At 56.0% G+C, this 21295-nt stretch overlaps 14 protein-coding genes across 14 annotated transcripts; 5 read left to right on the top strand and 9 right to left on the bottom strand.

The window, feature by feature from the left end:
• Positions 1-759: 759 nt before the first annotated feature.
• Positions 760-1257, bottom strand: LTR77_002174 (uncharacterized protein; the record flags this gene model as incomplete). Its single annotated transcript, XM_064799433.1, has 3 exons — positions 760-916; positions 1005-1132; positions 1198-1257. The coding sequence occupies 3 exons, from the start codon at positions 1255-1257 to the stop codon at positions 760-762; spliced, it is 345 nt and encodes a 114-aa protein (XP_064662188.1).
• A 774-nt stretch (positions 1258-2031) lies between these two features.
• LTR77_002173 (uncharacterized protein) lies at positions 2032-2643 on the bottom strand (the record flags this gene model as incomplete). Its single annotated transcript, XM_064799432.1, has 1 exon — positions 2032-2643. The coding sequence occupies one exon, from the start codon at positions 2641-2643 to the stop codon at positions 2032-2034; it is 612 nt and encodes a 203-aa protein (XP_064662187.1).
• A 968-nt stretch (positions 2644-3611) lies between these two features.
• Positions 3612-5162, bottom strand: LTR77_002172 (uncharacterized protein; the record flags this gene model as incomplete). Its single annotated transcript, XM_064799431.1, has 4 exons — positions 3612-3858; positions 3985-4553; positions 4623-5000; positions 5067-5162. The coding sequence occupies 4 exons, from the start codon at positions 5160-5162 to the stop codon at positions 3612-3614; spliced, it is 1290 nt and encodes a 429-aa protein (XP_064662186.1).
• A 292-nt stretch (positions 5163-5454) lies between these two features.
• On the bottom strand, positions 5455-6644 carry LTR77_002171 (uncharacterized protein; the record flags this gene model as incomplete). Its single annotated transcript, XM_064799430.1, has 2 exons — positions 5455-6341; positions 6392-6644. 2 exons carry the CDS (start codon positions 6642-6644, stop codon positions 5455-5457), a joined length of 1140 nt encoding a protein of 379 aa, XP_064662185.1.
• A 426-nt stretch (positions 6645-7070) lies between these two features.
• TPM2 (tropomyosin-2) lies at positions 7071-7621 on the top strand (the record flags this gene model as incomplete). The annotated part of the gene is made up of 2 exons (XM_064799429.1): positions 7071-7372; positions 7459-7621. The coding sequence occupies 2 exons, from the start codon at positions 7071-7073 to the stop codon at positions 7619-7621; spliced, it is 465 nt and encodes a 154-aa protein (XP_064662184.1).
• Positions 7622-7960: 339 nt separating this feature from the next.
• On the bottom strand, positions 7961-8657 carry LTR77_002169 (uncharacterized protein; the record flags this gene model as incomplete). The annotated part of the gene is made up of 2 exons (XM_064799428.1): positions 7961-8425; positions 8481-8657. The coding sequence occupies 2 exons, from the start codon at positions 8655-8657 to the stop codon at positions 7961-7963; spliced, it is 642 nt and encodes a 213-aa protein (XP_064662183.1).
• A 185-nt stretch (positions 8658-8842) lies between these two features.
• On the top strand, positions 8843-9946 carry LTR77_002168 (uncharacterized protein; the record flags this gene model as incomplete). The annotated part of the gene is made up of 4 exons (XM_064799427.1): positions 8843-8937; positions 8988-9292; positions 9503-9748; positions 9804-9946. The coding sequence occupies 4 exons, from the start codon at positions 8843-8845 to the stop codon at positions 9944-9946; spliced, it is 789 nt and encodes a 262-aa protein (XP_064662182.1).
• A 497-nt stretch (positions 9947-10443) lies between these two features.
• LTR77_002167 (uncharacterized protein) lies at positions 10444-10874 on the bottom strand (the record flags this gene model as incomplete). Its single annotated transcript, XM_064799426.1, has 2 exons — positions 10444-10805; positions 10865-10874. The coding sequence occupies 2 exons, from the start codon at positions 10872-10874 to the stop codon at positions 10444-10446; spliced, it is 372 nt and encodes a 123-aa protein (XP_064662181.1).
• Positions 10875-11417: 543 nt separating this feature from the next.
• Positions 11418-12465, bottom strand: ade5 (Bifunctional purine biosynthetic protein ADE5,7; the record flags this gene model as incomplete). Its single annotated transcript, XM_064799425.1, has 2 exons — positions 11418-11707; positions 11796-12465. 2 exons carry the CDS (start codon positions 12463-12465, stop codon positions 11418-11420), a joined length of 960 nt encoding a protein of 319 aa, XP_064662180.1.
• Positions 12466-12901: 436 nt separating this feature from the next.
• Positions 12902-13481, top strand: LTR77_002165 (uncharacterized protein; the record flags this gene model as incomplete). Its single annotated transcript, XM_064799424.1, has 4 exons — positions 12902-13008; positions 13082-13179; positions 13251-13400; positions 13468-13481. The coding sequence occupies 4 exons, from the start codon at positions 12902-12904 to the stop codon at positions 13479-13481; spliced, it is 369 nt and encodes a 122-aa protein (XP_064662179.1).
• A 443-nt stretch (positions 13482-13924) lies between these two features.
• FCF1 (rRNA-processing protein fcf1) lies at positions 13925-14764 on the bottom strand (the record flags this gene model as incomplete). Its single annotated transcript, XM_064799423.1, has 3 exons — positions 13925-14287; positions 14415-14496; positions 14619-14764. The coding sequence occupies 3 exons, from the start codon at positions 14762-14764 to the stop codon at positions 13925-13927; spliced, it is 591 nt and encodes a 196-aa protein (XP_064662178.1).
• Positions 14765-15741: 977 nt separating this feature from the next.
• Positions 15742-16386, top strand: LTR77_002163 (uncharacterized protein; the record flags this gene model as incomplete). The annotated part of the gene is made up of 1 exon (XM_064799422.1): positions 15742-16386. One exon carries the CDS (start codon positions 15742-15744, stop codon positions 16384-16386), a length of 645 nt encoding a protein of 214 aa, XP_064662177.1.
• Positions 16387-16928: 542 nt separating this feature from the next.
• Positions 16929-18194, top strand: LTR77_002162 (uncharacterized protein; the record flags this gene model as incomplete). Its single annotated transcript, XM_064799421.1, has 1 exon — positions 16929-18194. One exon carries the CDS (start codon positions 16929-16931, stop codon positions 18192-18194), a length of 1266 nt encoding a protein of 421 aa, XP_064662176.1.
• A 630-nt stretch (positions 18195-18824) lies between these two features.
• LTR77_002161 (uncharacterized protein) lies at positions 18825-20228 on the bottom strand (the record flags this gene model as incomplete). Its single annotated transcript, XM_064799420.1, has 1 exon — positions 18825-20228. One exon carries the CDS (start codon positions 20226-20228, stop codon positions 18825-18827), a length of 1404 nt encoding a protein of 467 aa, XP_064662175.1.
• Positions 20229-21295: the final 1067 nt, after the last annotated feature.

Below are 21295 nucleotides of genomic sequence, written 5' to 3'. Positions count from 1 at the left end.
GCCGGGCTTGTGTGTGTCGTCGGCTGCGACCGAGACTGCGCCGAAGGCTGTGAGGGCGAGGGTGAGGAGGGTGAGCTTCATAGTATGGGACGGGGTTGGGTTTATATTGTATGCTTTAGAGAATATGCAAGCTGCTGACCAGGAGAAGATGAGAGGGCAGATGAGAGCGGCGGTTCTTTATACCTTCGGTCGTGGGTGAGCGGTTGCCCGTTTTGTCTGTGACTTGCTGCTCTGTCAGTCGATGCTGTGGCACTGGCGACGACGAAAGCGTATAGAGGGGCGAGTGGATGGAGCAGATCGAACTTCTGCAAGGCTCCGGAAAAGGCTATTGTTCTGATCTGGCGGTCTACTGATGAGTGCAGCTGGGCAACTTGCGTGCTCGAACAGTGTTCCGAGAGGGCATCTGACCCGGTCCTTCCAGCTTTGCAGACGTAATAGCTTCTTCGAACAACCAAGCATTGGAGGATCCAGCTTATGCGTTGCTTGTCTTCAGCTCGTAGTGCTTGTGTCGTGCTTGTGCCTCTGATGTGATAGTTGGCCCCAGTCGCCCGTACAGGCATACAGGCATTTCCGCCCTCTCTGCAACCACATCAGCTCATCAGCACATCGAAAACCTAGTCATCTGATCAGAGACGGGCCAGTTTGAGCGCTCTCAGGCTCTGTACAATACGTACAATGCCTCCTATGTACAAGCAGCAGCTGCAGGGAAGCACGACTCACACCTTCAGAGTCTCCGCCTCCCCCCCCTCAACTCATACCTCAGATCAACTTCCTATCCCTCTCAAACCCGGCCTTACTAACCGTCTGCGCCAACCACGGTCCCTCCCTCAACAACCCTTCCTTCTCCATCACCCCAAAAAGCTGCTTGAAATGGTCCGTCTGCGTGTGGCTGTCTGCGGCGTTTTTGTCTTTGTACCTGCACCTCATCATCAGTACCCCTTTTCTTCCAACAAAGCGCACAGAGCTGCGGCTACAGGAGAAGTGATAGGGAAAGGGCAACGTACGTCTCAACCATAACGAACTTCGGCTCCCCCTCCGGCGTGCCGAGCTGCTCGGTCAAGATGTAGCGGTGCGTGGAGCCTTCTTCTTTGGCGTGGACGTCTTTGCACATCTGGCTCATCAGGTCCTTGAACTGTTCAGAGGGTCAGCAATGTAAGGTAGGGAACCGTGTGAGGCAAGAGGAGATGGAAGGCTTACACGGTCGACCTTGTCGGCTTTCGGGGCCAGGGTGGCGACGATGTGGACTTCTTGGGCCATTGTGGGATGGTCTGAGCACTGGACGGTTTGATGAGTTGTTGTGTAGATGTTGTTGGACGGCGGGGGTGTTTATATGTTGCGATGTCGTTGGCATTGACGGCGGAGTGGATCCCAAACTTACATGCCCTCGAGCTCGACTCGAGCTCCAGCCTCCTTCCTCGGCTTGTTGCAACGACCCGCCGGCCTTTTCCTCGCACCGTTCTGTTTTGTGTCAAACGTGTTTCCATTGGACAAAGAAGCAAGATACGGCCGATCGAATATAAAGCCATATATGGCGATGCATGCGCTCCTTGGCAGGCTGCGAGGCGCTCTGCAAGCGCCCTCCTAGCCCGTGCTTGCTAACACGGCACGAACCAAAACTGGCTCATCGGGACCGATAAATCTATGTCCCTTCCGATATCAGAGTCTGAATAGTTCGAAAGAAGCCTGGTCGCCAACGTAATTCATTTGGCGGCGGTCTGTGATACGTGAAATTATACACCTAGCATCTTTCTCCAGTCTGACTGACACTGATGCCTCCCTAGACACATGCTGCAATGGTATCTCTCCCTTTCGCTTTCCCGAATGCTCTTCGCCCAAGCGCCATGCAAGAATAGCAGCTGTACAGAATGATGTGCAGGGTCGCCGATGTACTGTGGTAATTGCTCCTTCATGGCCGAGGTATGAGGCCGCCTGCTTCTCGCCCTCATTCAACCGTTGGACCTTCCAAGCGCCGCCGCCGTCTCGAAACGTCGTTCCAATCCTCTCTCCATCTCCGTCCACGTCGGCACCGGCTTACTTACTCGCGTCCGGCTCCGGGATCTTCTCAGAGTGATTGTCACTCACATACACCGACCCATTGACCGCGATCGTAATCCCCACCGCAATCGCTACCACCACCCCAAGCACAAACAATGCAAGCATGATCTTCATAATCAGCCTCTGCCTCTTCGTCTTCAGCCCCCACCAATCCTGCACCGGCCCTACCAGATGGCCACACGTCTGGTTCTCGCGCCTCCGCTTTTTCTCCGCATTCTTGCTCGCCACGAGCGTCTGCTTGGACGGCCACATCTTGCATTCCTTGCTGCAGTCGATGCTGACTTTGCTGCGGAAGGGGTGGTTGGTGAGGGGTGTCGCTAGCCCGGCCTCGACATCTTTCTCGTTGGCGACAGGGGTAGCCGTGCTGTTGTTCCGGCTGTGGATTCGCTCGAAGGAGGCGGGAGGGTGGGTGTAGAAGGGCGAGTGGATGGGGACTCGTTGGTGATCGGTGGAGGCATCTGCCAGGTCTTCGCGGGAGGCTGCTGGGGTGAGGGCGGGCGAGTCGAAGGCGGGAGGGATGGTGAGGTCGGTGTGGGCTTCCTTGGTTGGAGGTACTATGCTCGCTCCGAAGTTGGTGGAGGAGGCCATTGTGGCAGCTGCTCAGGAAGAGCTCGCTATGGGAAGGGTGTTGGAGGGTTCGCAGAGTAAAGGGAGAACCTCGTTCAAGGGGCTCAACGGGGGGTCGATATGCGTGTTTCCTGCAGACCTCAAGCAGAAGACGTGTAGTAATTTAATTGCAGACTCATGGAGGACTCGTCGAGCAGCAAACGAAGCGTGGCGAGCGTTGCGAAAGTGAAAGTGGTTCGTTGAAAGCAGCAATCCAGGCTGGCTTCTGCACAATGGCCGCATCCAGCATCGCGCTTGCCTCTTTGTTCGCGTGAATCCCTGAAGCTTTTGAGCTTAATCGAGCTTGGTCCAACGATCAGCAGAGAGGCGTTTGCGTTCCTGCAGCCACGTTCCAACTCTGTCCCACGCACCTGTCAGTGGACTCGATCTAGGCCTTGAGGCTTGCTGTGTGACAAGCAACGAGTCTCGAGGTGTACAATGACGCTTGAAAGTGTCTACAGGTGCAGCGTGCTCATCTGGACAGCGGGCGAAGAGAAGACGATCATGCTCTGGTGAAACTAGGGCAATCTGTTGAGCACAGGGATTGACATGATCGCGAGATCGTGGCGGGATGAACTCATCTGTCTCAGGCGCTGATCAAGAAATCTATCCCAATGACAGAAGTGAAGGGCACAAGCCATACCAATGCACGACGGACAACAATTGACAACGCGGTAACTCGCTGGAAGCGGCGGTTAACGCTGCTGCAGCACGGGTACGCCGAGAACGCCACGTATCGACCAGGGATGCTATACCGTGCATGAGGTCGAATGCGGCATGCAGAGAGCTGTGGACTATAGCTGGCCAGACCTTCTCACGCACGATGACATAGCCATGTAGACTTTCGGAGAGAAGAGCTGTCAATTGCACCTCATGCTAGATCTCAGGCGGGCAGCTTTCTTCCACTGTCACCCGGTGACCTAATTCAAACTCCTGCCATGCATGCCTCATCAAGCCTTAATCAACCCCGTCATCATCTTAGGATAAGCCAGCAGCCGCACAATATCCTCATCCCCACACTCCCGCTCCAAGTACAAACAAATCGCCTGCCCCTCCAACACCATCCGCCGACTCTGCCACCAAACATTATACTGACACATCTTCCCATACCACCAGCTCAACAGCAACAACGCCTTCGGATCTTTTTGATGCAGCAGCTCTTTGTAGGCCGGCTGCATGTGTCCGATGAACGACAAGCTAAAGCACAGATAGGTAGAAGGGTCAGCAAGTGTGTCTGAACTGCGAACAACGGGCGTAGGGTCTCAGAGCGCGGCAAAGTCTTCGATCGCGTCTCGGAGAACTCTTTTACCCATCAGTACTTACAAGTACATGATCGTGCTGTGGTTGCAATCCAGCTCCATCAGCCGCGTGAGGATGGAGGCGGCGGTGTGGTAAGGGTCTTTGGAGGTTTCGCTGCTGTTGGGGTCGAAGTCGTAGATTTTCGTCAGCCAGGGGTAGAGTAAATCCAACTCTGGCACGCGATGCTTGTACGGCTCCGGGTCGCGGTGGGCGTTGTAGTCGAGGGCTTCGCGCCAGACGCTGTTCTCGCGCAGGGGGTCGACAATGCGCCAGACTTCTTTCTTGCCGTCGCTCATGCGGAGCCAGTCGAGGTCTTCTTGGGACGGGGGTTTCAGGGGCCAGGCTTCTTCCGGGCGGGTGGCGGAGATGGAGGCGATGGTTAGGCAGCCGAGGAGCGCAGCGGCGGACCAGAGGGGGTCGCGTTGTTCTTCTGGGATGGGGGAGCGCAGGACGGCGGAGAAGAGCGCGGTGCCGTGGTACCAGTGGTAGGACTCTTTTTCCGAGGGTTGGGTGGTCCAGGGGTTGGGAGCGAAGACGTGGCGTTTGTGCATTAGAACCAACGTAAGGACGATGTGGAAGAGGTAGGATGTGTGCTAAATCTGTGTCAACAACAAACATCTCGTTCATTTGGAGGGTAGGTATAGGGAAGAGAAGGGCCATACCGGCAGCTTAACCATGTTCGAAACATGATAGCGATAAAGATGCACCATCTGCGCCGTCCCGATCGAATAAACCGTCCGATCGGTGAAGAAAGCCAACAACTCGACATCCTCCTTCGTAATCACATACGGCTCGTCCGAATCATGCAGCTCCCTCGTCTCGTCCAGAATCGTGTCGGCACCAAAGTCATAGCCCTCAGGCGACAGCGAGTCCTTGGGCAACTCCCAGCGGGGCGTGGGCGCTGTGGCGATGGGTGGGCGGAGGAGGGTGAAGGCGCCTTCGCCAGGGAGGTGGAGGTCCTCGCCGTTGCCTTCGGTGTCGTAGTTGCAGGTTACGCCGTAGGAGAGGCATTTGGAGCATTGGGGTTTGGATTCGTCGCACTGTTGAACTCGTTTCGTTAGCGATGAATATTCTGAACAGATGTGTGTTGATTGAATGATGGATACCTTAACCCGCCGCAGCTTGCAGTTCCCACACCCTTTGCGGGATTTCTTGTGCGTCTTCCGCTTGCGACTGTCGTCTCCATTGGCTTGAGGATCCATTGAAACCAAACTTGTATTGGCTTCTTGGAGGCAGACAGTGTTGTTTTGCACCAAGTCGACGACGTAGTGGCGTTCAAAGGATCGCAGGTAAAGCTGTTGATTGGCTCTCGGACTTAGTTCTAACTGCCATTCGTATCTCCCTCTCTACCACACACACTTGCATTCTGCTTCCCAACGCCGCATAGAAGAAAGACTCTTTCGACTGTCGCTGAAAGAATGGTATCGTCGCCGTACCCAATGAACGCCAAAATCTTCCGTCTTCGCCGTGCCCTCCAACCTGGAACCGTTCAACTCAAAGCTCCACCGGATCCAACTGAAAGACTGGCGACTCGTCTTCCTCCACCAAACTGTCACCAGCAGCATCATCCGTAATGTCCGAATCCTCAATGCCAAACAGCTCATTCAAGCTGCACTTTGCCGGCGGCGAGGGCATATTCGAAGTGGACAGATCCTCCTCATGCACACCTGCAAGCGGCTTGCGCGCCGAAGCGGACACTGCTCTGCCCTTGGAGTAGCCCAGCGTCGAGTTTGATGCCACTTTTGCCGCGGTATGGCGACTGTTGCCGATCGGGTTGACTGTGCCGCCCGCCTTCTTCGACTGCAGCGCAGACGGAGCTCTCGCCTTCGCCGCAGCCGTCGGAGCAGCAAAGCTAGGCACAGCTTTTGGCTGCGACAACGCAGAAGCAGCGCCCTTCGCCGACAAAATCGTCGTTGGCTTCGCATCAAGTGGATCGCGCGCTGTCTTCAACATTGGCGTTTTCTTGACCGCATTCCCCTTCTTCGCCTCCTGCGCCTGCTTCTTCTTCGCGTTCAACTCTTCGATCCGCTTCAGCTTCTCCTCGAAGTCGCTGAAGTCTTCATCATCGTCGTCATTGTCTTTTTTCGTCTTGAACTCAGACATCCAGCCACGAGTCAGGTTGTTGCCTTCGAACTGAGGGTAGGTCCTGTCGGCTGGCCAGTCGTCCGGGAGGTCGGGCAATGGGACTTCGCGCGGTGGCATGTACTCGATCTCGCGCTCTTCGTAGTCGTCTTCGGTCGCGGGCTCTGCTTCGTGGACCTTGATCTTGGCTCGGCGCATGCGAGGGCTGGTGGGTTGTGCTGAAGGCGGAGCAGGAGTTTGAAATGCCGTGGCTTTGGCATTTGTCGTCTTGTTCCCGAGCGGTGCTCTCGCGCGAGGGCCTACAAACGGTCAGCTAACGTTGGCTGTCGTTCGCGTGGTTCAAGCATACCTGCAGGCGTCAAGAAGGCGCTCTTATCGACCTTCCCGCCTTTACCATCACCGAACAGCCCATCTTGCTTGCCCTTCCCGCCCGTCTTCGCAGCGTTCTCATCGTTCTGCTGCCTCTTAAAAAGCGTTTTGGGAGCTTTGTTTCCTGGTGTCTTCGGAGCCAGCCCCTTCACGCCCTGATTGAGAGGCTTCGCAGCCGCCGCCGTCTGCTGCTCGTAGATTGCATTCTCCTGATTCGCGCGTGCGGCGAACATGGTAGTCGTTGGATATCGCTTTCACATGCGGCTCGTTGTGATATACAGTCGCACGTCTTCTCCCTTTCACAGACTCGTCGTTGGGTAAACAATTTTCCTGATCGGGCGAGACCCTGAACCTCTTGGCGGAGAAAGCGCGGGCGGATGATTTGGGCGACCCCAACTGCTTGTTGTCTTGCGTGAGCACCACGAGGCAGCGACTTTGGACGTCTTTCTCCTCTTCGACCGCTCTCAAACCACACTCACGCCATCTCGATATCTTCGACTCTGTTCAGTAAATCCGTTGAAGCAACACCGGCATCATGGACGCCATCAAGCAGGTAGACCGCCCTTCTTATGCCCCTCATCGAGGGAAACAGTGAAAGGACAACATACGTTCGAGTACACGATAAGAGACACTGCTGATACAAATCTCCTACACAGCGCATGAATGCTCTCCGCATCGAAGCCGACGAGTCCAGCTCCAAAGTCGAGGAGCTCAAAGCCAAAGTCAAGACCCTCGAGCAGGAAAACCTGCAGAAGGAGCAGGAGATCACATCCCTCCAACACAAGCAGAGCGTGCTGGAGCAGGAGGTCGAGAAGCTGGAGGAGAAGCACAGCAAGGCCAAGCAAGACGCAGACGAGAGCGCACAGCACGGCACTCAGAATGAGAGTCTGCAGCGGAAGGTGCAGCTGCTGGAGGAGGAGGCGGAGAACAACGATAAGACGCTGAGGGAGACGAATGAGAAGTATGTCATCCCTGCGTCCTATTGCTTATGGATATGGGCTTCAAGATTGTTGAGAAATGGGTTTGCTGACACCGCTGTTTTATCAGACTCCGCCAAACAGACGTCAAAGCCGGCCACTACGAGCGCAAAGTGCAAGCCCTCGAGAGCGAGCGCGACCAGTGGGAGCAGAAGTACGAGGAGATGGCGAAGAAGTACTCCGACACGAAGAAGGAGCTCGACGACTTCGTGGCCGAGATTGGTAACATCTAGATCTTCGCTCACGCAACAATCTCCTCTTCTTCCTGCATCCGCCGTTCGCTCGCTTGTCAGTCTGGGTTCGCTAATGTGGATGTTGCGGGAGCGAAGTGATACCGACGACGACTTCTTCGTATGGCAAGGCGAGTGGGAAGAGAATTGTTGGCGGGATGGCGAGGTGAGGGTGGGAAGTGGCTTGGCTTCTATCGAGACGGGCTTGAGCAGGGCGCTGTGGGTAGATGGGGAGTTGAGGGAAAGATGTTAGCATCAGCACACGGAGTAGACCATGCACAATACCCCTTTGAATCAACCTTGCGAACACATCACAGATGGTGCCTGGGACAGATGTGCGTTTCAGTCGCCCATGCGACGTTGCTTCGCCGCATGATTCTTCGATTTCTGCTTCTGTCTGGTCGCTTGCCGCTCTGCCTTGCTCTCATATCTGAACTTGTGCTTCTTCTTGGGTGCAGCTTTGCCGTCCTTGCTCCAGGGTCTCTTCTTCGTCCCTTTCTTCTCAGCATTCCGGTAGTCCTTCTTAACAGCCTTATCACCCTCACCATTGTCCTCCACTGTTGCACCATCCTCGCCCATCGGTTCAACTGTCACAGTAGTGTACTTGTCCTCGTCCACAAACTCCTCCTCGGCATCGTCCACCACAGCCGGCGCAGGCCTCTCGTCGCCCGCCCAATCGTCCTCCGCTCCCTCCACTTCCACCTCCTCCCCAGCGTCCGAGTCGCTCAAATCAGCATTCTGCTTCCGCAGCTCAGCATTGACCTGCGCAACATGCTTTTCCAGATCTTCCTTCCTCTGCTCTCGTAGCTGTGCGCAACGTCAGTTTCATGCGCTCACTCGTCTTCTGAGCTGTTAAACATACCTGTCGCCTCTCCCGCACCCTCTCCTCCTTCTCCCGCTTCACGGCCAGCTCGCGTGCATTCTCTTTCCGCTGCAGTTTGCGCTTGTGGAAGCCGGTAAGGTATTCCTGTCGCGCGGCGGGGTCGAAGGTGAGGGATTCGACTTTGGCCGTTTTTCTGCGTTTGGCGGGTGGTGCCATGACTGCGGTATGCTTCAGCGCGCTGTGAATTGGGTTGTGGTATGGTTGTTGGAAAAAGTGCATGTGATCGCAGCACAAGCTTCGGAGGACGGAAGAGGCCGAGCCATCTCCGACGATGCTGGACTGGACATCACCACATATCTATCGTATCCCGACGACTGTGATATTGAATGTCCAAGATCAAGATGTTGTTACCAAGACTAGGAGCACTGCTCCTCACCGTCACCGCCGCGCAAGCCTACAAAGACGCCTCCCCCTTCTTCCTCCTCTCCTCTACCCCGTAGGCTCCTACCATTCCCCAGTCGTCGCCTCCAACTGACAGCCGCATAGCCTCCCCGCCGACGCCCCATTGAAGCGAGCGCAAATAGCACTAGCCAGCGATATCGAGAACCGTCTCATAGACACCCTCTCCGCCTGCGATAAGCACCACTACTACATCTTCTCCCAGGACTCCGTCGCCGCGAACGATCTCAAGGATGATGGCATGCCGAAGCTGCAGAAGAGCTTAGCAGGGACGGAAGAGGGGCAGTTCCTAGGAATACCGGATTTGGTGGCGGATGGGGGGTTGAAGGTTGGGAATGTCCGGACGAGGTTGGAGGAGGTCTGTGGAAAGAAGGGGAAGAAGGAGGTGGATTGTGAGTACCGCCCGGGTCTGAGTCAGGAGATAGTATGCTGATGGATATGCGACAAACAGCCTGGCCGGAGAGCGATGGTGAGTATCGGATCATTGAGATGCAGCTACCCGAGCTGCCTGCAGAGGCGAAGGCAAGAGAGCAGACGTTGAGGGACACTGGTCCGCATTCCCCCTTTGCTGCTGTCCTAGCTCTTCGCTGATTGTATACTAGACGATGCCATGGCCGACACTGTCACCTCAGTCCTAGGCAAGGACGGCTCAGCAGTCCTCATCTACCTCACCACCCCACCTCATTCGCCCAGCCACACCGGCGAGCCGTACGAGATGGACGACGCATACCCTTCAGCGCCTCACACAGAGCTCAAGCGCGACTTTGAACACCATGCCCGACAGTCGGATGATGAAGACATGCAGGCCGGTCTGCCGTTGTTTGAGAAGTATCAGTTTTTGTCGCCACGTAAGCACCTCCCCATTCGGAGATCTCCGGACGAGCACTGATAGAACTATGTCAGCTATCTTCATGGGCCTCTCCGTCACCCTTCTCCTCCTGGCCATCCTCTCCGTCGGCTTGAGAGCCATTTCAGGGCTGGAAGTGAGCTACTTTGCTTTCTCGAAGGAGATGAGCGGACAAGGATCGCAGAAGAAGCAGCAGTGAGCGTGGTGTCTTGGTTGCATGGCGGGCGCACAGGCTCCTCGTTTGTATAGTATGTAGGAAACGCCTTTCAACAGAGTACGTCGACTATCTCGTCGGGGTGCCTCCTTCCCGGACGCCCTCCGTCAGTCCCGTGGGTGGGTTGACACGTTCGAGGATCACCAAACTTTCTGCTGATAATCTATTTCCTGCGATGAATTCGATAAGCTCGACAATATCTGCCTCTGCCGTCCCCAATCGAATCCTTCCACCCTGTCGTGTCCGCCAAAAGGCGCGTGTCTCATCAGCTCGCTTGTGTCAACTGCATGCTCACTAGGCCACCTCTGTTGCTCTCCTAAGAGTCTCCAGTGACGTGCGCCGGGGTATCGTCAACCACCTTTCTGTTCTGCATTCCTATTCCTGCAGCCCAGGACTACCAAAAAAGCCACGTGCTCAGTGGGTGTCAGCGAGACCTGGGATCGGCGCTTGTGGTCTGAACGGTGTGTGGTCGTGACCAACATTCAGCCTTCGCTCTCGCTCTCCGTTCCCGTCTCCGGGTACTCATCGTCATGCCCATGATAAAAGCACCTCTCTCGGTTTTCGGGAAGCCGCAGGTCCTGAGGATATTTGCGCTCGATGACCGTTCTGCGCGCGACAGCTTTCAACATATCCGGACGCAAATCCTCCAGGATCTTGTCAAAGACGGTCGAACTCAGCGTGTACATGATATGATGCACCACAAGCAGTCGTAGGCTGGTGTACCACTCGGGTATGCTTTCGAAGACTTTGTTGATAATTGCTGTGCTCATGGCTGCGTAGCGACGAATCTGGACCCAGCGGTCGATGATCGAGTTGCAGAAATGAAAGTCTCGAAGAGCGATGCCTAAGACGTAATAGCGGAGAAGAGTATCGTAGTATTCGACGCATTTCGGTCGTTCGCACTAGCCGCCATCTGAGCACTTGGTGCACTGTAAGCAGTGTTCATCCAGGTCGATAATTGGTTGATACAGGTAGATGGAAACCTGCCATCCTCGCTGGAACAACTCAAGCAATCTTCAACAGTGATCCCTCTTGTAACCCTACCACTCTCTTAGGAGCGTCAACACGTTGATGCAAACGACCGCTCCGCGTTGTGATCCCTCACATCGGGTCTACTCCGACATTGACCTCGTCACAAGCTACGAGCCATGATGTGAATTTGGTTGAGGTCTAGTTGCACAGTAGCGTTGGATTTGCACGACAGGGTTTGATGGACCGGTGGCAGATTGGCTGACATCAACTTTCTGGGAGCGGAAGGATCTCGAAGTCGCTCTCATCGATGTCGCAGCAGAACATCGTCCCTACTTCTGGAAGAGACTCTCAAACCATGATGCCACCCCAATGGCTCATTGATGACTCACAAAACTCCCTCTTCTGGCGTGGTCTAAGCTCAACCACCTCTCTTCATGAGGGGTTTCTTCCTCCCAGTTCTGCTTTTCTTCAGATACCGGTTCAGTCAGCAATCAAAGGCTAGATGTCGGCGCTTCCAAACCGGCAGGGTCGTACTCCAGACAAGTCCTGCGGCCTTTGGAAACGACCCAGTCGAATAGCTCCCATCAGTCGCTTCAGGGTTGGGATACCCTTTTCGGTGTGGCGGGAGACCATGAACCGCCGAAGAGCGCTCCGCTGGCTCGACTTCTTCTCTGTGTCGAGGCGGCGGGTATGGGATGCTTAGAGTAGAGCTTCGGCCTAGGGAAGCAGCCTGAGGAACGGCAGCTGTCGAGATTGCTCGAAATGGTTGCTGGACTGAGGGCGGACAGACTTATGTAGTTGCTGAATCGCATTGTCGGAAGCAGATCGTGTATTAGATTTCAGCGTCACTCCTCCTTCCCACTCTTCCCCTCCCTCCCCTTCTCCACCACCCTCCTCGTCCCCTCCACAATCAACCCATGCTCCACCCCATGAATCCTTCCCTCCAGCTCCTCCAACGTCGCACACCCCTCAATCCCCACCTCTTGCTGCACAATCGGCACCCCCATGTCCACCTCCGCAATCACGTAATGCACCATCACGCCCGTCTTCGTCCGCTCTCCCGCTTGGAACTCATCCCAGGCGCGCTTGATGCAGTGTGCTCCAACAAGATCTCCGTGTAAGGCAGGGTGCAGGTTGATGATCGGGACGAGACTTTCATGCAGCGGGTTCAAGAAGGCGGGCGAGACGATGCGCATGAATCCCGCGCAAACAACGATGTCCGGGTGGTCGGCGAGGACGAGTTGGGCTAGGTCTGCATCGTAGGCGACGCGGGCTTTTTCGTATTTCTTCTCGGCGCTGTCGTCGGGGTATTTCTTTTTGTAGGGCAGGACGCCGTGGTAGGTTGTTGGGATGTTGTTCTCTTGAGCGCGCTTCAGGCCGTAGGCGTCTTTGCGGTCGGAGATGACGCGGACGATGCTGGCGTTGGGGAGGGCGTCGGTGTTGCAGGAGTCGATCAGGGCTTGGAGGTTGGAGCCCGAGCCTGATATGAGGACGAGGATGCGGGCGGGGGTGGGGTTGCCAGTGGGAGCCATGCTCGCGGCGCTGTTGGTGGAGTACTAGCTGTTGGAGCGGAGGAGGTCGTTAACGGCGGTGGCGGGGGTGGGCAGGAGGTAGGCCATGCTTCTTGCATCAAGGTAGTACTGATGTCGTGCAGTTTGCTGAAGGTGTTTCTCGGCTGCTGTTACCGATCGTGGGTTTGATGACAAGCTTTCCTAGCGTGGCTCTAGTCAGGGACGCCACCATCTAAGGAAGGAAAGCGCGATCTCGATGACGACGTTTCAGCATCGGCCAGTGCTCAATTCTTCGCTGAAGTCTAACGGTCTTCTTCACTTCATCTTGCTCTCTACACACCGTTGACACCCATTCTGATCACAGTCTACTTCCTCTGAAGTCTGATCACCACTTTCCGCGAAGTTGCGACCCCTCGAAAAACACGAAAACTACCGTCTACCTCGAAACACAGCAACCATGTCCGCCCAAGGTCTAGCCCGCCCACGCAACCTGGCCATTGCCGGTGCAATCGGCAGCGTAGCCCTCCTCGGTTTCTTCCCCAGAACCCGGAAACAGGTCCTGCCGTATGCCTCCCCAACTTTGCTCCAGAGCGATCCGGCGAGCACCGTACAGCGCACCAGCTAACCCCTCCTTTAGCGACACCATTGAGACCCCCGCCATGCAACAGATTGGCGACCGCCATTCCTCCGGCGGCGGCACCAATACCCATACGCCGGCCGTCGGCACAAGACGAGGTACGCTTTCCCAAATGCCCAGAGCAGCCGAGCGCAAGACTCTGGGCCTGGACTCACCCATGTCCTTACAGGAGATGCAGGAGATCCTTCGCACAACGAGTCGAACCAAGAGCAGATGAAGGGAGTCGGAACGGTGCATTTCAATGACAAGGTTGCGGATCAGAAAGCGAATCCTGAGACGGGGCCGGAGAAGATGTTGAATAAGTCTTATTATGGGAGTGGTGAGTGGCATGGCTGTCCGGGAAAGATAGGATGGCGAGCTTCTGCTAACCTAGCTTCGTGATGCAGAGAAGGGCAGGTGAGCGGATCTTGAGTCTCGAACCGGCATGGTGGAATAGGTAATCTGTGGCATGCGTTCCAGGGCGTTATCTAGGACTGCATACATGGCGGGAAGGCGTTGCGGCATTCAACTCTTGAGCCCCCGAAGTCTTGCCTGCTTTCTTTGAGCAGGAACATCATGTCGGCAACAAAAGTCTCTCAACCTTGTAGCATAGCGTTCTGTATATTCAAAGAATTGGCTATGTCAGCGCAAACTCCGCCGAATGCACCCAAGGTGTTTCAACTTACCTTTGCAGTTTGCCTATCGAGAGCGAACATTCCACTAATGCCGCCGTTCCATCTGCGCTGGCTCTGGTATTCTTGTTGTTTTCCGCTAGAACCAACACCAATCTGGTCGAATTGTCGTACCCTGCCCTGGGTGCACACTTCGACCTTCATACATTTCCTCAGCTCATACCCATCCCGCTCATTTCTCAGGCGCATCAGGTAGCCGCTCAATAACGTACTTCCCCCTCGCGACGCTCAATATCGGCACCCCAGGCACTTTCCGCACCCTCCTCTTCAAATCCCGATCGTTCGTCGCCACAAGATAGACCCGCTGCTTCACCACCCGGTCCACGATGCAGTCATCCGCGTATGTTCCTTTGTGATCACACTGCAGGCGCTCGAAACGCTCGTCTCGCGCGATCTGGAGGGCGATGCGGTATTTGGGGCCGAGTTTCTCGAGTTCGGCCATGACGCAGGAGGTGATTATCGGCATGCAACTGGCGTAGAGACAGTCCATGAGTGTCGGTAGCAGGGGGAGCTTATGATGAACAGTGTGGCTCAACTTTGCAAGTAAAATGAAGGTTAGCAAGTCTCAAGACACTCGAAAAGACGGGTCGGGGTGTCTAGAGTCTTGCTCGTCATGACGCAATGTCTGAGACGACGGCTACCCGGACACTGGGTACACTTACGAAGTTCGTATCCACGAGGATCTGGTAGGGCGGCTGGAGGGCGGTATTGTGCTGGAAGAACATGCTAGAGGGGACTTGGGGCCTGCAGAAGAAGTCTTATTAGCTTGGACGCAAGAGATGGCTCGAGAGAAGGCTCAAGTGGAGGGCTAAAGAGCAGGCTCAGGAGAAGGCACTGTTCGAGAAGGAAGAGATGTGGGGACGAACACTTCACGGATCACATCGTCGGTGTTCTGCTTTTTCTTTTGCGCCTCAGCGTCGCGTTTGGCGATTTGTGCTTTCTGGCGGTCGTCGCGCTGCGAGATGATGCGTTTGGTTGTTGCGAACTTGCGGGTTCGTTTTTGGACGCCCATCTTGTCTGTGGGTGGAGGTGTGTTGTTGCGTGTAAAATTCAAGATTGCATGTGAAGATTGAAGACAAGGCTGATGAGGTCCATATCGGCGCCATGCTTCTGAGCTTAAATCCCGCCGCGGGGGAGAGCGCCGACTCCTACTTCAGTTCAACGACAATCAGACAACATCCAACTTGGAATTGAAGCGAACGACCATTGCAACCAAGAGAGACAGTGTCTACCACAGACTATTCCCTTCTAACTCCACCTCCGCAGCTATGGACTCCTTTCCACATGCAGGTCTAGCTACGCCATGTCGGATTCGCTTTCATACGACCATTCGCACGCGTATCGACCCAGGCGCTTACGGTAAGGTCCTAGGATATGGCGGACACACTCGGCAGCGCATCGGGAACATCCCGCGAGCTTCCCAATCGTCTCCTCGGCACCGTTACGCACCGCGTGGGCGTTGAAGTGCCTCCTGCTCGATCAGCACTCGGAAACCGACCCCGAAAACGCCCCGAGGCTCGCCTGGAGATGAATGCCATTTGTACGATCCTTTATGCCACTATGCAGATGACTGATAGACAAGGGCAAGGTTATACGACATGGCTGAGTATTGGACCCGCAAGTGCATTGGGGCATGGCCGTTGCGGCTTCTGGGCGCCGTAGCCACGTCGCTTTCACCTGACCCATGGAGCGGTGTTGCTGAGCTGGTAGACCAAGGATATATCTAAGCTATTGTCTAAAGGTAGGGCGCAAGTCTCCGATTTCTTTGTTCACCCGTAGACCTTGTGTGCTTCACCAACTGCTTTACCAACATCCCATCCATTTTCATTTGGGAAAACCGCAGATGCCTCCTCCTTGGGCAGACCAACCTTATCCTTTCATCTCAACGCTGGCATTCTCAAAAGACGTACAGCTTTCCAATCCCCAGGTCTGATGTACCTCACTCACAACCAACAGACCTCCCACGCTGCCTACTACGTCGCAACCCAAATGTCCCTCGCCCACAACGGCATCATCCGCGGCCTCAACAGCATCTATCTCCAAGCACCGCACCTTCCTAAAGACCAGACCATCATCCGCGACTTTCTCATCTACTGCCAATGCTGGTGCGAATCCATGCACCACCACCACGACGCCGAGGAGGAAGAGTTCTTCCCCAGCATCGAGTCCATCACCGACGTCAAGGGATTGATGCAACGCAACGTCGACCAGCACGCAGCGTTCACACCGAGTTTCGAGGCATTCCAGGCGTACGCGAATACGTGCAAACCAGCCGATTACGACGCACAGAAACTCACATCTCTAGTTGAAGCCTTCGCGGAGCCCCTAACACTCCACTTGCGAGAGGAGATTGACACTCTCCGAGCACTGGACAAGTACGACAGCGAGAAGATCCGGGCGGCCTATAAGCGGTTCGAGAAGATGTTGATGAACACCGACAACCAACGGATCGCGCCGCTGGTCTTTGGAACGGCAGACCGGGCGTTTGAGGGTGGGATGCATGATTTTCCTAGTGTGCCGGGTTTCGTTCCATATATCATTAACTATGTGTTTGCGAGGAAGTATCACGGGGCGTGGAGGTTCAATCCGTGTACGGCTTGGAGGGATAGGAGGGAGTTGGCTTTTGTTGGTTGATGGATGTCTGCATCGAGATGAGAGAGGAAATGGGCAGGATAACGGGATGAATGGAATCTGGGCGTCTTACCTGGTCATCAGGAGTTTACTATATCTTCAAAGCAAAAGATCTTCTCCTCTCGAATACATGTAGTGTGTTGTTGAAGTTGGATCGAATAGTATGAACGCCACATGAGATCGGTTTGCCTGCCAACCGTACCTGGACCCTGAAATCTATTTCTAGGGCTTCCGCGCGGTAGTACGACCACACGCCTGTAAGAACGACACTTGACACTCCCATCCTTGTCTGTCGCACAACGTCTTTTCTGCCCGACGCTCGCTGACGCAAGAGAGAAGTACTTGCAGACACACTCGTTTGACTGCACAAGAATATACAGCGGGAAGGAAGGCGCATACCACAGACGGGGAAGGGGCAAAGGCAACCAGGACAGGGCGTTGAAGACATCAGGACGACTGGGAGAGAAAGAGGCAGGAAACCAGGTGGCACGAGCACGGAAGAAGCGCACAGGGTTGCATCTGTATAACAGAGGGTAGGAAGGACCATGGCGCGATGGCTGCTCACCCTCTTCCTCCTTGCGCCGCTCGCAATCAACGCACAACAACTCAGCGACGTGCCTGATCTCGAGACTGCGACACAGACGACAGCGACATCCACAGAGACGACCGATGGCACAACAAGACAGACGACCGGCCGGACGACGCAGGATGCGCAGTCCACACTCGCGCTCACGAATGACCCGCAAACCACCACCGACGCTTCATCTAGCGATGGTGCCCTCCGCACACCCACCGCTACTCTCACCGAGCCCGCCGCCCATCTGACAGATGCTCCAACAATCGCCGGTGCCGGCATCCCCACCCTCGTCGTCCCTTGGACCGCCGGCGCACCTTTCATGCAAAAGTCCACTCTACCTGAAGGAACCTTCTTCATCGCCGTCGGCGCCACTCTCGCCTTCTTCGGTGCCTGCGTGCTCCTCTGGCGTCTGATGGTCGCCTGGAGCGTGAATCGTAGCGTCAAGCGGACGGCCATGCTTGCTTCGATGGGCGGCTCATCAGAAAAAGGCGGACGCACCACCTCATCCTACTGGGGCGGCAGCAGCGGCGCTGGCTACAACCGCATGACCTCTAGTGGCGGTCCAGGTGGCAAGGGCGGATACTACAAGGACGCCGGCTACGAGAGCAACGTCTCGCTCGACAACCTCACCTCCGCCGGCAAACCGATGAAACCGCACTTCCGCGATAGCGTCGTCGAGCGCAACGGCTCTGGCGGTGCTGTCCCACCTCCAAACCTCTTCTTCAGTCCAACGGCACAAGCTGCTTCCCACCGCGACTCCACGCATAACGTTAACAATCGGAATAGCGCGTACATGCCGTCCGGCTACTACGCCTCTCCCTCCGCGCAAGCCGCTGGCGGTAACTCGAATATCGCCATCGGTGGCAACCTCGCGCCCGGAAGCTACGGCAACACGAACCGCTACAGCGCCGCCTCCGCCCCTTCACCACCTGCCTCACCTGGCTTGCCTCCACAAACACGATCCAGCTACCGCCAATCTGCCTCCAACTCACGAGCACAGAGCCGCGACGGCTTACGCGGGCAGAGCAGGGACGGGCTAAGAGCGCAGAGTAGAGATGGATTGGGCAGCAATCGTAACTCGACGTACTTGTACGCGCAGCCGAGTAGTTCGAGTTTGATGGTGGGCGGGCAGAGCGTGAGCGATCTGACGTCGACGGCGCCGAGTCGAGCGCCGAGTGCGTATTTGGAGGAGCTGTTCGATAATCATGGGAGTGGGCCGAGGGAGAGGTTTTGAGTGAGGAGTGAGGTTTGATTTGAGCATTGCGCTGGTTGGGCAAGGGAGGATGGGTGGGTGGCGTTGCTTTGCGCATTTAATGATGGGATGGGATTTGGGTGCATTTGGGATGATTGGGATGTGGGGTTGTAGATAAGTAATCATGAGAATGCTGAGATTAATGAAGAGCTGTTGACGTGCACGCCTGGTGCCATTTCTTTACTATGTGGGTGCCTAGTAACATCATAAGTGAACGTCAGAGGACACACAGCAAGGCACGACTTCCATCTCAGGGACAGCACACCTTAGCCGCCGGTTACGACGTCGGCCAGGTCAGGATGGGACAGCTTCAGGATGAGAAGAAGAGGGAAATCATGATTGACGAAAACATTATTGCGATGCGACACCTATATGGCATCTATATACATCTAGCCGTGCGAAGCATACGCTCACATACCGACTCGCTCTCGAAGCCTATGGTGTACTTGATACCGAGGACTGGAGCCACCGAACCGCCGAAAGGAAATAACAACTCCGCCTACCCAACAATGGTGCAGTATCCAAGAATCGAAAAGCGCAAAGCCCGTCCACGGTGTGGAACCGGACTGATGGTATCCTGAACGCAGACAACAAGCGATGAAGAAGAGGTCTCTACTCCTCAACCTCCGCCACAGCCCGCTCAACCATCACCTCCAACTCCTCCAAATCCCTCCTGATAGCGCCACAGTACCCGTTCCCACTATGGCAGTCCTCCTCGCTCTTGACCGCCGCCGCGATGCCGTGGTGCTTGTCATGCGCATGCTTCAGCGAAAGCACCGAGCACTTGGCATCGCCCTTTGTGCAGCGCGTCAGGTGCTCGTCCCCGCTCTCCTCCTTCTGCTTCTCGCCGAGCTGGACGTCGTTCTTGATGCGCTTGAAGACCTGTTGCAGCTGCTTGAGCGTGTGGCACTCGTTGCCGGGCTCGTTGCATTTCTTGCGGAGGTAGTCCGGGTCGTTGGCTTTGATGATGGAGGCGACGGTTTGCGCGTCCTTGCCGGAGATGCAGGGTACGCCCGGTGGGCAGAAGGTGGAGGTGGCCTCGGCGGAGCGCTTGGTGATGCAGAACATGCCTGGAACGCTGCAGAAGCCGATCTTGCCCTTGCGGTGGTACTTGGGGTCCGCCTCGGCGTCGCGGGAGTAGATGTTCTTGACGTCGTGGTCCTTGTGGAGCACGAGGCAGGGGGTACCCTCCGGCCCGCAGCCCTTGAGCTGCGACTTCAGGTGCGGGTGTTCGCGGACCTTCTCAATGGCCTCGGGGCCGATGGCACAGTGGGCGTCGCGGCCGCAGACACCCTCGAAGCGCGGGTTGGCCTCCGCCTCAGCGTCGCGCTTCGTGATGCAGAACATGCCTGGCACCGAGCAGAAGCCGATCTTGCCCTTGCGGTGGTACTTGGGCTCCGCGTCACGCGCCACGAGCCATGGGGTGCCTGGCTCGCCGGCGTGACCGACACGGCCGCGGTGGGCGGCGTACGCCTCGCGGTCGTGCTCGATGTCGCCTGTCGCGCAGAACTGGCCCTTTCCACAGCCGATGTAGTTCTTCGCCTCCGCATCGCGCTTGGTGATGCAGAACATGCCCGGCACGGAGCAGAAGCCCATCTTGCCCTTGCGCTTGTACTTGGGGTCCGCTTCGGCGACGGCATCCGCCTCGCGCGCATAGACGTGCGAGTAGTGCTCGCGAGCCTTCTCGGCAATGGCGCCGATATGCTTGCTGGCCTTGTGGCAAGGCGCGCCCTCGGCGTGGCACCAGCTGGGCTCGTCGTCGCCGAAGCGCTCCGCAGAGTCTAGAACGTCAGCGATGCCGTGAGCGGCGTGCTTGATGCTGTTGCAAGGGCGGCCGGGACCGCCACACGCTGCGACTTCTTCGTTGGACGGCTCGCCACGCTTGGTGATGCAGAACATGCCGGGGACGGAGCAGAAGCCAATCTTGCCCTTGCGGTGATACTTGGGCTCGGCATCGGGGATGGCGAAGGCGGAGGCCGCGAGCACGAGTGCTGCGAGGATGGCTTCGGTCCTCATGGTGGCGGAGTGGGAGTGGAGTCGTGTGGTGTGTTGTATATGTTTTTGTTGTTTGGTGTTTGCTTGGGGTAGCAAAAGGTGGGCGTTGAGAGGTCGATGTGGACCTGCTGGACCTTTTGAGATGGTAGGAAAAGGGATAAGGATATTTCGGGGTTAAAGAGCGACTCGTAGGTGGGAGAGTAAGGAGAGAAGGGGATGCATGCGGCGAGGACCGCAGCATATGTATCGACGGATAAGGAGAGAGTGAGGATGTGAAGCTCGATATGGGTGTCAATAGGGCACTTGAATAAAGGAGATGATTCTTGCTCAATGAGACTGCCGAGGCGGGGCTTATTGACGATGGAGAAGGAAACGTGGGATGGGAAGGATTGACAATGGGTGTACCTAACGGAGAAGCTGGCCAGTGGTCGACGTTGCTCGAGATGGTTTTGGAGGGGAACTCGAGTCTGCTGTATGCTCGCTGTGCATCTAACAACTTCAGTGCTCCTCCGACAGAGCTCACAAGGACGACCATTACCGGTTGCGCTGGAACACAGGGCTGCTGTGCTTGCAGTGGGCTGTACCACGCTCTGGCATGGAGCCAAGCTCTCATGGGAAGCCTTTAGGATTGCCATTGTTCGCTCGCATGGTCAAGTGTGAGCCGTATAAAGATGAAGTGAGGTTTCATTATGGTTGCGGTGCAGCCGAGCCGTGCCTTACCGCATATGGTGCTCAATAGGCCTTTTGATGCCAAGCATTTTCAGCTTCCTCTTTCGGATGGACAAAAGTGCGACACGAAGAACATCTTCTCGTCGCCAGCCCATTCGGAGATTTCGTCACTGCCAATGCGATGCGATGCTGTCTGTCAGACTATGGTTCTGTGCGGAAGAATGTCCCGGATCCCAAATGCCGGTCGAAAAGCTGGTGCCTGAACGTTCGAAACTCAGGCTTGCGTGGTCAATGCAAGGCCTCGTAATGCTCGCGGGAGCTACTGTCCGCCTCGCGTACACAGATAAACATAGCTGTCCTGTCCATTGGCAATGCGTCCGATTTTGCTGCTGCGATTGAAGACGGAGAACAGACTGGGT

The sequence above is a fragment of the Saxophila tyrrhenica genome (genome assembly GCF_035928015.1).
Source record: "Saxophila tyrrhenica strain CCFEE 5935 chromosome Unknown scaffold_3, whole genome shotgun sequence".
NCBI classification, from domain to species: Eukaryota; Fungi; Ascomycota; class Dothideomycetes; order Mycosphaerellales; family Extremaceae; genus Saxophila; species Saxophila tyrrhenica.
Note: the sequence above shows the minus strand (reverse complement) of the source record. Positions and strands in the feature narration are given on the sequence as shown.